At 35.8% G+C, this 14114-nt stretch overlaps 1 protein-coding gene across 2 annotated transcripts in view; it reads left to right on the top strand.

The window, feature by feature from the left end:
- The window catches only part of LOC150083777 (folliculin-interacting protein 2), a 296503-nt gene that overhangs the window by 241202 nt on the left and 41187 nt on the right, over window positions 1-14114 (top strand). For both annotated transcript variants that reach the window (XM_090377482.1, XM_090377483.1), the window contains exon 14: window positions 11791-12642. In XM_090377482.1, the coding sequence (XP_090233608.1) occupies window positions 11791-12642 (852 nt within the window). The remainder of the gene's footprint in view (window positions 1-11790; window positions 12643-14114) is intronic.

Below are 14114 nucleotides of genomic sequence, written 5' to 3'. Positions count from 1 at the left end.
AAAAGCTTTTTTGAAATCCAAGTATATGATGTCAAAATTACTTTTTGCATAGTTCCTTTGTCTCTGCATCTCAAATTGGTCAGACAAGATGGCTACTTAACAAATATTTATTTATTTATTTATTATTATTATTATTATTATTATTTTTTTTTTTTTTGAAAATCCTAAACACTAGTCATTATTACTGTATGTGGGGGGGTTTGAAGGTTGGGAGTGCCCCAGGGGCTCACATCTGGTGAGTATGGGCCTGGCACACCCAGAGTCCTAAGCTGAATATCATCATTCTTCTCTTTCTTGGTGATTCCCTTCTATTTCTCTCTCTGTCTCTGTCTGGGGTAACTGAAAATTTTTTTGGCTAGTGCAGAAAAAGCCTCAGGCTTCCTTGCACCATAAGGCTAATAATAATAATAAAGGCAGAAGAGTATACTTGTTGATATTAGACTTGAATTTCCAAAGTTTGTCAGGAAATATGTGTCAAGGAAGGTTGTTCCAGAAAGCTGAAGATAGTATTAGCCATGTAGTGCAACGAAGCCACAGGCTTTTGCTTCAATGGAAAAAAGAAAACAAAAGATAGGGGGTGAGAAGGGTAAGATTAGATAAGAAATTACATATTATGCACTTCCCTCCTCATATGGGTAACTATCCACGACCTTTTAATTCCTTTAAGCTGCCAGCCTCAACTACTTCTTCCAGTAATCAACAACTCGCTGCTAAAAGAAAACTTTCTACAGTCTAGTGTAAACTTCTTCCTCTGGAATTTTTTAGAACAGATTAAATTATGCCATCGATCATTTTAATAATAACCCTCTCAGAGCCTTTTAAACCTCAATCAGCACCCCTCAGAGGTGCCTGGTTGCCAAGCTGCATAGCCCACATAATCAGTCTTTCCTCATGTGGTTGTCCTCGTGCAGATTGTACGATGTGACTTTCCCATCCTTGGACTCTTTTAAGAAGCTCAACACACACACACACACACACACTGAGTGGACAGAAATCATGAGATACCTACATAGGTATCCCTATGTAGGTATCTAATGGGTAGGCCCACTTTTCACCCGGATAAGGGCAGTCACACAGCAAGGCATTGAGTTCACTAGTTAATGAAAGCATTCCACAGGTATTTCCATTTGTGCTTGCTGCACCATTGTCCATTCTGTCGCATTCCTGGGGGGTGGAAGATCCAAAGGTAGAACGGACCTTTCTGCAACATCCCAAAGATTCCCCACAGGGTTCATCACATCCGGTGAACAGGGAGGCCATTCCATAGTGGTAAAATCTGTGGAATGCTCTTCAAACCATGTTCTAGTCACCACAGCTCTGTGGGGAGGCACATTGTCCTGTGGGTGCACAATGGCCATGAAGCGATGCATTTGTTCTGTAAGGATGGACACGTGACCTGAACCATTCAGAGATGTGTCTAGACATACCAGAGGTCGGTAATGGTCTGGGGCGTGCCTGTTGAACACGCCCCAGACCATTGCCGACCATTCACCTGCCCGAATAGTTCCTTGTTGACATGACGATTGCATAGCTTTGTGATAATGGTTTCCACCAGATATGCACCCTCCTGTCTGCTCAAAATAACAGGAAACGGGACTCGTCGGACCAGGAGACCCAGCTCCAATTATCCAAGGTCCTGTGCCGATGTTCTTTCACCCAGTTGAGGCATAGAGTCCTCTGTCATGGTGTTAGCAACGGGACTGTGGTGGGTCTTCAGCGTCCATAACCTATTGCAGCTAATGATCGCCTGATGGTCTTGGTGGAGATGTTTCTGGCACCTCCGTTGTTGAAGTCAGTGATTTGTGACACTGTCACTCTACAGTTGGCCACGTTCATCCACCACTTTTCTTCACCCACAGCGCTTTCCACGATGAGATGTTATTTCGGAAATGCATATTCCCGATACATTCTTGATACTGTTGAATGGGGGATAGTGCAATTTCTGTACCACCTCACTCAGCTGAATGACCCATGCATCAGGCACCCGCTATCAATTGCTGGAACAAACCTCTTTCATAGTCTGTTAACTCACAACGTTTATCCATACTGACATTGAATTAGTCTACGTGAATGCAGTGTACCTATATACCTGCCAAGTGGTGGATTCATCCACTAGCGAGAGGGGTGATAGCATTGCATTGCCCAGGAAAGAGGTATCCTATGAATTCTGTCCTTTTGTTGTATATTTTTAAATGAAGTCTCCATACTTGGACACAGTATTCCACATGGCACCTCATACAATTGCCTTATACAGTAGCACTATGACCTCCCCATCTCTACAAGATAATGTTCAAATAATCATCGATAGGACACCATGGGCTTTCCTGGCACCTGTTTACACTGCTCAGAAAACTTCACATCTGCCCTTATCATAACTCCCAGAGCCCTTTTCTTCCTCTGCTGTTTCAAATTCAACCCTGCTATGTATAATTTATTTTTGTGTTTCTGTTCCCCAAGTGTAAGACCTTACATTTTGCTGTATCAAAACAGCCTTCACTTTTCTTACTATCCTTGAAGCCTGTTCAAGTCATCCTGAAGGAGTGCTACTTAGCACTGATCATTAACAACTCAGCCTTTATCACTTTATCCTGCTCTTTATTCCTTCGTTAATGTCATTTATGAAAATCAGAAAGAACATGGTCCAAGAATCTTCAGGAACTCCACTACTGACATTATATCAATCTGAAAAATATCCATTGATCCCTTTCTTTGCCTTCTGTCCTGCAGCCACCTTGCTATCCATCATAGAATATTTCCAGTAATCCCAACATGTTCCAGCTTATACTGTAACCTCTTATGAAGGACTGAGTCATATTCCTTGCTAAAATCCAATTAAACTATGTTGAAATTGCTCCCTACATCTAGCTCATGACAACTAAATTCAATTAAACATGATTTTCTTTTAACAAAACCATGTTTTAACAAATCATTGCCTCTTAAGATTTTCCCTACCACAGAAGTAAGACTAACTGTAGTTTCTGAAAGGTCTTAGAACCACCTTTGTATTGGCAATATTTTTGTACTTTTTCAGTTCAAAGGAATCTCTCGCAAGTCCAAAGATACCCTCATAATTAACCCCAATACACTCACTGGCCATCTCCCTCAAAATTATTGGGTATATGCCATCAACTCCTGGAGCTTTATTTGCCTTTAAGCATGAAAGTATTCGTAATAAACATGTCATCTGTCATTTCAAAATCACCGATTTCATATCACTTAGCCTATCTTCAGCATAAAAGGTCTTTCATTGGTAAAGTACCTATTTCATCAGCAATATCAGCTGGGTTATCTAAAACTTTCCCATTTTCAAATTGAAGGTTTAAATGAGGAGAAGAAAAGTTAGTTCTGCAAGTTTTGATGTTGAATGATAGCAGCACATATTTGGACTGATTTGAAAGAGAGAGGAGTGGAATTACAGAAGCTAATTCAGAAGAACAGGGCCCATGGAAGTATCTATAAAAAAGGCATGCAATAGAAACAGAGTTGAGAGACTTTGTAAGAGACAGATCATTAATCCATGCTGTGACTGCTGTATAACTGCATTCATTTACAGATTGTCCTGCTTTACTTTCTTAACCAGTGACTCCATTATATTTCCTGGAACAGAAATCAGGCTAACAGGTCTAATTACTCATGTCACTCTTTCATCACCCTTTATGAATTGGAGATACAATAGCACATCTCCATTTCATTGAGACCTCCCCTGAATCCATGTTTACCTTCATAATTATAGCAAAAGGTTTGTTTACCTCTTTTGCTGCCTCCCTTAATATGACTGAATGCATCTACCCTAAGTAGCGTAAGCCTTATGGCCATATGGCCATTACTAATACCTCACTGTATTTTTTATTACATTTGGATTGAACACTTTCTCTTCCACTTTCCTCTGAGTTATCACAAAATCAGTTTAGTTCCTTGTTAGAATTTGGAATCTGCCAAGAATCTTTTTGTTTTGTTTATCTCTCCCTTTTTGCAGTTAAATGTTTTGCTAAATTTGGGTGTATTGAAGAGAATAAACTAGCAAATGAATTTGATGTGAACTAAATGTAAACTTGTTTGTCTGTTTAAAGGTGATTAAGCAATGGGTGGAATTTTCAGTGTGGTCTGTATTAGTTGTCAGAAGGAATAGCATTTGCAGATATCGACTAATCTTGAATCGACTTGCAAAAACATTTCGAGAAATTACTATAAATATCTGTTTTGAGGAGAAATCGGAAGTTTTATCACATCTAGATGCTTCAATATATATTCAAATCTTCCCCTACTTTTAACTCTCCTATTTAGATAAGCTTACAAAATAGTGGGGAGGGATACAAAGACAATCATATGTTTGGCTATTAGTGATATGAGTATATTTAATAAATTTGATGCACTTTTTTAAATTAACTAAGGAGACATAATGGTGATGTGAAAAACAGGGTTTCAGTGTAATATATTGGATGCAGATTTGATTATAGTAAATACAATATTTACAGGAATGATAGATAAGACAAATGGTTGTTTTGAGTGTGTGTTCTGGGGAAAAGAAACGGTATACTAGCATGTTATTTTTCAAACATGCAACTATGCTTTTTGTTTTCAGTTACAGACTTAAAATTCACAATATTCACTTAAAAGCTAGCATTAGCTGGCTCTGCTCTTGTTCGGCCTAAGTATAATGACCTTGTTTGGGCATAACTATGTTAAAAAGATATATATTGTATATCAATTTTGTATATCATAAGTTTTGACTTTTTAATATCCTAATTTCAGTGCTTTTTTTTTTTTTTTGTCATTGTTATTGTGAATAGCAATAAAAACCCAAGCGAGTTAAATATACTAATATTGTTAGTGGTTATCAAATAGTTTTTTCTATATCGTGTAATATAGCTGCTGTCAAAAGATTAATTTAAATATTTAAGTGTTTAGTTTTTAATAGAATTGTTTGTGGAAGATTTGGGTTATTTTGAATTTGCTGAGTCATTTGTTGCTGTTCTATAGCAGTCTGTTATAATTTGATGTGGTGCATATATTCAACTTCGGCTGTATATTGAAATGTAATTGAACAGTAGCCAATACTTTGTAATAGGGCAGAATGCAAAAATAACTGCATTTGGCACTGTCTGCCATTCAGACAGTGCAGAATGCAGTTATGGAGAGCTAAAACCAGATCTATTAAAAGTTTTCATTTGCTTTGTGTATTGCATATTTATGTAATTTTTCAGCTTAAGTGGTGAAAAAGCAATGTAACTTACATTTGTATACAATTAAAAATAATGTGCAGTATATAGAAAGACCTGTATAATCTTGATATAGATGTAAGAAAAGAAAGGAAAAAACTGACTTGAATAAATAATACAAAGGTTTTTGAGATATCAGAAGAGGAGATAAAGCAGTATGTTTTGGAATTTAAGAACAAGTTTAGCTTCTGAGGACCTTTCAAGACCAAGATATCAATGAGGAATACAACAATTTTCTGAAAGTGATAAAGCCCGAGAAACCTATAAGTAAAAAGAAATCCAAAGAAGCAAAATTAATTAAGAAACACTTGTGATGAACTGAAGACGACAAATCAAGAGCAAGATAAACACTAACAAGGACAACATTGAGTACTGAGTTATGCAAAGACATTAGAAAAAGACTCAGAGAGGACATAAGATCTAACAAAAGAAAAGTAGAACAAGCATTAAGGGAAAATAAAGGACTTAAATCAGCAGTCATGAGCAGTAATGCAGAAAGACAAATGATACTGAAACTGAAGAATAGTGATGGTGTACTTATAAATAGCAGAGAAGGCATAATTCAAATAGCTGAAGACTACTATAAAGAATTATACAAGGAGCGAGGAAATGATGCAAGTAGTGGGGGAGATGGATCACAAGTTAAGAAACATACGATATACCCGATATCCTTCCTGATGAGGTAGAACATGCATTGTGAAGAAAATGAAGAATCAGAGAGCCCCCGGGTGAAGATGAAGTTACTGTAGAGTTGTTAAAATTGAGAGGAAGAGACATGATCCAGAAACTAACAAGGCTCTTCACAAAGTACATTAGGAATGACGTGACACCCAAGGAGTGGAATAATGCAATCATAATTTTAGCATTAGTAGGGACATTTGATGCAAGAAAGCAAGCTTATGCAGCATCAGCCAAAAAAAAAAAAATAATAATAAATAAATAAATAAAAAATAACCACTTCCACTTCACTCCTCTGTTCGTTCGAAATACCTGTCCAGCTGAGCCTTAAACTTATTTAGGCTATCAACTTCCACGACAAGGGATGGAAGTCTATTCCAGCAACCAACCACCCGCTGTCTAAAGGCAAATTTCCTCACATCTATCCTACATCTGTCTTTCCTCAAAATGAATTTATGCCCTCTCAGGTGATTATTCTGAGCAAGAGGAAGAATCCCATCAGCATTGAGCATGCTCAAACCATTCAAGCCTTTATACACCTCTATCAGATCACCTCGCCAGTGCCTAGTCTCCAGACACTGTAATTTGCAAAATGTGAGCCTTTCTTCGTAAGAGCACCCCTTTGTTCCATTCACTAATCTTGTTGCCCTTCTCTGTACTCGTTCCAGCATCTCTATATCCTTCTTGAAATGAGGCCTCCAGACCTGTATACAGTACTCTAGGTGCGGTCTGACCATTGCCTTATACAAGGGAATAATCACCTCCTTATCCCTGCTAGAAAAATTCCTATATATCATCGACAATACACCATGAGCTACTCTTGCAGCCTGTCTGCACTGCTCAGAAAACTTCATATCTGCCTGCACAACCACCCCCCAGGTCCCTGTCATTCTCTACCACTGTCAGTGTAGTACCACAGAGTTGATACATTGCTCTGGGGTTGCTGGTTCCCATATGTAGTACTTTACATTTGTCAATGTTAAACTTCATTTGCCACCTCGAAGCCCATCTGCTCAACCTTTCCAGATCCTGTTGCAGTAGCATAGTGTCAGTAGTGTCCTTGACAACCCTGCCAATCTTCGTATTGTCTGCAAACTTGGACATTAAGCTTGATATACCATCATCAATATCATTTATAAATACAGAAAACAATAATGGACCCAATACTGAACCCTGAGGGACTCCACTAATAACATTAGTCCACGATGAGCAGTGTCCATTGATTACCACTCTCTGTCTTCTCCCCCCTCAACCACCCCTTTATCCATAGCAGCAATTTGCCTCCAATGCCACACTGCTCCAATTTGTGCAGCAGTCTTCCATGTGCAACAGTATCAAAAGCCTTTCTAAGATCCAAGTATATAATATCGAAGTTATTCCCTGCATCCAGTTCTTTTGTGACTGCATCATAGTATCCAATGATTTTGGTCAGGCAAGACTTCCCCTTAACAAAACCATGCTGTGTCTGAGCTATAACTGAAGTCTTGTCTAGATGATCCTGCAGATTTTGCTGCATAAGGAAGGAGATAAATTGGAAATTATAAGACCAGTTAGCTTGTTGTTCCACATCTACAAGTTGTTCACAAAGTCATTATTAACAGATTAGAAAGAATACTTGATGACAATCAACCAAAAGAGCAAGCTGGCTTTAGGACAGGATTCTCAACTATGGATCACCTTCATGTAATATTGCAGCTAATGGAGAAAGCAAATAAATATGAAACACCATTATGCCTGGAATTTGTGGATTATGAAAAGGCATTTGACTCCATACAGTATATGGCAGTGTTTTGAGCATTGGAAAGACAAGGCATAGACACCGCATACATTATGATTTTGAAGAAAATTCAGTCCATTCCAGTTATTTGGGACAAATCGGGACTAGTGCATTTTGGCCCGATTAAGTGGCTGCCCCAATTATCCGAAGTCTCACATAAATAGTTAAAAATACAATGAACCCCCCCTTTACAATTAGTTCACTGTACAATCAAATCACGTTAAGACGAACTCAACATAGTAAAGTACCATTCACTATGCGATGTGTAGTAAGCGCCAGTCATTGTGATTACATTTGTGAATTCTATTAAACAGTGATTCTAATTAGAGAAAATAGGAGGAATATTATCCACCGGCTATAAAAGCAAAGATATATTAAGCTTTACTCTTTACTCTTTATTACCTTACCTTTATTACCTTACTATTTTACTTTATTAATTTACTCTTTATTACCTTACCAATTAAAAAATTAAACTATATGTGAAAATCGGAAGAATATACTTGATAATCGGAATAATTAATACGAACTTGTTGACATTTCTGTTCACTGACATTTGTGGGTGGGGGTTAAAATTTAAAACGGTAAAAAGATAAGCAATCAATAACAAAGAACACGGCACACACACAAATTGCAAGTAACACGATACGCACAAGTGAGAACGGAGTAACGAGTTACCAAGCTTTAAAAATAGGAATGAAGAGAAGATCTGAAAATTAATTTTTTTATATGATTGAAGATTTCATGGAAGTGTAAACGCATTTCACCCACAGAATTTCAGCTGTCGGTTTTATCGCAGATTCAATAAGATCGAGTTTACACTCCGTTTATGATAGATTTCACTAACAGAAAAGCCCAATAAACAGATGACTGCTAATTGTTTTTGTTTTATGGTTGTGACTTCCAGAATTTTGACCGAACCACATGGCACAGTCGGAGACAATCGTAGGGTAATCTCCAGTGCTGCGGTCTCCTTCCCCGATTAAACGGCATGCTGTCCCAATTAAGCGCAGCAAACCTTTGCTATTTTCTCGATTGGTTTCTGTTTTTTAAGATTTGTCTCAAATAAACGTTTGCCCCGATTAACCGGTGGCCCAAATAATCAGAATCCACTATATATGAGAATGCTACCTCCTTTATTAGACTAGACAAAGACAGTAGCAAATTTAAAATTGAGAATGGAGACACAATATCTCCAAAGTTGTTTACTTCTGCCATTGAAAAAGCTTTCAGAAAATGGGACTGATCGCAGAAAGTAGTCATTGTGAAAGGAGAGTACCTAAACCAATTACAATTTGCAGACGCTATGAGCATAAGCCATGATCCCTAAGAATTAGAGGACTATCTTAATCAGTTATGCAAAGTAAGAAGGATTTCGGACTAAAGATGAATATGGCTAAAAAAAGTAATGATGAACAAGTATTCCACAGAAAGGGATATAATCATTGAAGTAGCAGTAATTCAAGCCATTAGCTGTAATAATGATAAATGGCTGGAAGTCAAGAGATGGATAAATTTCTGATGGATAGCATTCAGGAAATATAGTCACACACTGAGGAGCAATATCCCAATTTGTCTGAAACGTAAAATAGTGAACCAATATGTACTCCCCACCATTTCATACGTTTATGGAAGTGACACTTGGGCACTCACCAAAAGAATGGAAGAGAAGCTGAAAACTACACAGCAAAGAATGGAACAAATTTTGTTAGGAATCAGACTGTTGGATCAGAAGAGAAACACATGGATTAGGCAGCAAACACAAATAAAGGACATTCTTATAAAAACTAAAGAACTGAAATGGTCTTGGGCAGGACACATAGCTCGAAGACATGATGGCAGATGGACTAAGAAAATAACAGAATGGTACCCAAGAGGAGCTAAAAGAAAACCTGGAAGACAACAAGAGAGATGGACAGATGAAATTTGCAAGTTCGTGTGTAGTAAATGTATGGCCATTGCACAAAACAGAAGGAACTGGAAAGTTACTGGAGAGGCCTTCATCCTGTAGTGGATTGAAAATGGATGATGATGTTGAAAGAAATTAGAAGGTAGCATTTCAAAGTGAGAAGAGAAAGTTGTACTTGCCGAATGCTTATTTATATCAGTCTCTCTCTTTCTCTCACACCCCATGCTGGAGGAATATGATTCTCAACAGGGAAAAAATATTTGTGGTAAAGCATAAACAGCAGGCCTCTGTTCCATTTCACTAATTGAAATAGAGAGCAAAAAAGAGATATTGATGGCTTTGAAAAATGTGCTGTGGAACGTCAGTTATCATGAATAATTTGAAATGATGATTTTTCTTCTTGTTTTATTAATGGTAGTATTTGCCACTGTTGAAAATGGTTCTTTTCGAATTTTTGCAGTTTTTAAGGAAACCACAAGTGATAGAGTTTAGTGATTTGTTTCTGTGAACTCAATTTTCCATTACATATTTTGTTCTTTTCATTTCTTATGTTTAATTTAGTTTAACTCCAGATTAGTAAGAATAATATCAGCCTGAAACTGTGATTTATTATTTTTCTACTTTTTTATGGTAAAATGTCAATGAAAAGAAACAGCACTGAAATGGGCTTAAAACCAGGAAGAATGCAATATAATCAAATTGATACTATTAAGGAACATGAAAGATTTCACAGCAAACAAAAAAAAGTTCACAACAAAAGAGAGAAAAAAAAAAAAAAAAACAATCGAGCATTATTTTAAAAAAATTACTTTAAGGTTTTTTCCATATAAAATTTGCTGTAAAATACCTATCCAAATATATATACATATGTGAAGGTGCAAATTTTTATGTATAAGTTATTATTATTTTAAATTAAATAAATTTGTTTTTTTTTTTCATGCTATTTAAAGTCTTTCTTTTACCTTAATACATTATAACTGAATTTGATTTTACCTTATGTTCAATTATTCTGAAAATTTTTCTATCCGGAAGAGGTTTGACATTAATTATTTTGGATAACTGACACTTTACTGTATTTGATAGCTATGGCAGTAAACAAAGTAATTCTAGCTGTATCCAATAGTGGCAACCTTTCCTAACCAAAAAAAAAAATCATTGAATCAAAGTAGCATAAATCACCGTGTCAGTGGTGTGGAGGTACAGTATTGGGCATGCCTTTCTGACCAGTCTGAAAACAAGTGAAAATTTTTAGTAAATTGCCTGGCAGTTAGCGTTGATAATGCCTCTGTGATGGCAGGCCTAAAATAGCAGTCACAAGGGGTTTAAAAGAAGAAATTGAACTTAGTGGTAATGGAGGCTTTGTGACTTCCAACATTTAGTTTACTCTATCCATTCAAAACCGTAAATACCTCATTCAGATCTTGCAGGTGTCTAGTTTTCAGATGCTGCACTCTTTCTTCATGAGAGTACCCCTTTTTTCTCCTCACCAGTCGTGTTACCCTTCACTGCACCCATTCCAGCAGATCTACAGCCTTCCTAAAATCAGGCCTCCAAACCTGTATACAGTATTTGATGCAGCCTAACCATACAACACGATAAACATTTCCTTATCTGTGCTGAAAGATTCTTGTATATCATGGACAAAACCACATGTTCTGTCCTAGCAGCCTATCTAAAAATTATTTTTTAGTACCTAGTTGATCTGATACTTTCATAGTATCCAATCTTGGTCAGACAAGATCATCTCTTAACACACTATGACTGCAGTAGAACTACATTGTTTATTTTCATCATATGAATTTGATTTGAAAGTGATTTACAGAGAGCTTATTCTTGAAGTTATTTCAAAAAACAATATTCAAGTATTTTTTAGTACTTGAAATTTGTTTTTTCATACCTAATTCAAAATTGTAGTAATTTTGAACTAGGCATGAAATTTTTCTTTTTACTTGACTTATTAGACTTCATAACACAGAATCCCAAACTGGTTTCAGAAATATTGTTTGTAAATTAGCGGTGGGTTGGTTATATTGTATTTTAAAGAATTGTCACTTTTAAAATGTGGTATTAACTGTTATTAATTAAATGAAATTTTTACTAAATATTTAAAAATTATCCTTGGAATTTTTAAATCAGTAGTAAACACAAACTTAATTTTTAAAATTTTAATGTTCTTTTTATAAATTGATTTTGTTTGAAATAATTTACAGATGTGTGCCAATTCAAGAACAAAAAGAAATTCGTAAACTTGAATATCCTGGAAGGAAAGCATCCCTCTGTCAAAGTGCCTGTGTCTCACCTTGCAGATGTATTCTATCTGCAAACTGCCATGGTAGCCCACATCAGTACAGTAAAAGTGTTAATGGATTGATCACATGTTCTGTTCACAAAAGTCCTAAAGTATGCAGCTGTTGTGCAGTGAGCCAGAAAGAAAGGAGTTGTTTTGGTAGATATGATGATAATAGTTGGTGTAAATCTAAAAGGAATCGAACTGATTATAAGGCAAAAATACCTGTCAACTCAAATGTAATGTGTGCTGTTCCTGAAAATTGTGAAAGCGTTCTATTTGTACTTGGTGATAGCCCTTTAATATCAAGGAAGTTAGTTTTTGAAAGACTTAGAAATAGTGTTCAGCCTGTGCCACATTTAGAATTTGATTCTAATTTCGATAGTTTAGGTTATGAAAGCATGGAAGATAGAAAGGAGTGTCATGTTAAATTAGCCGAAAGTGACAACTCTCCAATGAGTTCAAAAGATTCTATTCATAACTGTGTGTTAAAGAAGCTAACAGCAGATAGGATAAACTCAACACAAGCCATAGAAACATCACAAACAAAAAGTGAACAGATTAATTGTCTTCATCACAGTTTAGAGGGTTCTTCTTGTTCTGTGCCTAATAAAATGACAGAAGAAGATACTTCAGAAGAAGGTTACCATAGCATGGAAGACACTATAGCTGTAGAGCCAAATCAAAAAGAAAGAAGATGGTCTCTAGCAGAGATGCTTAAGGCTTATGTTGATGGTTCTATGCCAGAAGGAGCTACTGAATTGCCTCTTCCCAGGTAAGTAAACAGTAATTTGTATTTTTCATTTTGTTTTTTGCAATCTTCTCTTTAAAAATAACCCATCATATATCTAATCCACTTTAAAGTTTGTTACTTTTGTAATTGTCCTCTAATTGAATATTTACCCCATTCAAATGGGACTAAATTATATGAAATATGTTATATGCACTGATGGACAAATGTTAAGGGTATAAATAACAGAAGCGCAATATTCATAAAATAGTTGCAGCATTTTATTGCATTCTTATGATACAAAGTAAATTGCATTCTTATGATACATCAATACCATGTTTTAACTTACGGATAAAGCATAATTTCCCAAATAAACAAATTAGTTATCACTTCCACAATAAAGTTTGGTAAATATAGATTAGCTAGTGTTTCCAAATTCCTGACAGATATTAATCTTCAGGATTCGAGAACGAGAAATCAAAATTACCGGGAATTCCTGAAATCATAAGTTATTCTGTATTTTTCATACCATTTTATTTACGTGATTTTAAATAATAATGAGTGACCATAATAATAAACAGTGATAGATTTATACTAGAAGTTTCAGAGGTTTTCTGTTAAAAAAAAAACCGATATAATAACTGCATGGTTTATTATTATTATGAACCAATATATTGTGACAAGATTATATATTTCAATAACATATAAAAGTGATCTACTTGATATAGACATTTGATAATAGCAAACATTAAAAGAAGGGAACATTAACACAAAATAAATGCCAAATAAAAATCATTTAAAAAAATTGAAAGATAATATTACAAATATTGAATATTTGAAAGTTATTCTTAAAATGAAATTTTAAAATGCACAAAGCATTGATTGCCTTATCTGATAGTCTTGATCTTTTGTGATTTCATGTCGGAGTATTCCACAACATTCACATCTTCTATTTACATTTCTTCTGTTAAAGCACATTTTCCTTTAAAAAGTCTTTCCATTAATGATTTTGCCAATTGAGCTATTTCATTCTTGTTTTCCCAAGCAAAAAAAGTCATCCTTTTCCACCTCATATAGTAATAGTAATGGAGGCATGTGATGCAAGAAAGCAAGTGTATGAGCTTATGTAGCATCAGCCAAAAAAAATTCACACAACCATTCCCTCTAAATGTTTGTGCAGTTCCTCCTTAAATTTATTTAACCTATCAACTTCCACAATGACAAATGGAAGTTTGTTGCAGCAATTAACCACCTGCTGGCTAATGGCAAATTTTTTCACATCTATTCTACAACTGTCTTTCCTCAATTTGAATTTATGCCCCCCTCAGTTTTATAATCTGAGAAAGTAGAAGAATCCCATCAGAATTCAGTGTGGTCAACCCATTCAAGGCATTATACACCTCAATCTGATTACCTCGCAGGTGCCTAGTATCCAGCCACTGTAATCTGAAGAACTTAAGCCTCTCTTGGTAAGAGGATCCCTTCATTCCCCTCGCCAATCTTGTTGCCCTTCTCTG

This window comes from Mastigoproctus giganteus, chromosome 7 (assembly GCF_048544385.1).
Source record: "Mastigoproctus giganteus isolate SK-2022 chromosome 7, ASM4854438v1, whole genome shotgun sequence".
Taxonomy (NCBI): Eukaryota; Metazoa; Arthropoda; class Arachnida; order Uropygi; family Thelyphonidae; genus Mastigoproctus; species Mastigoproctus giganteus.
Note: the sequence above shows the minus strand (reverse complement) of the source record. Positions and strands in the feature narration are given on the sequence as shown.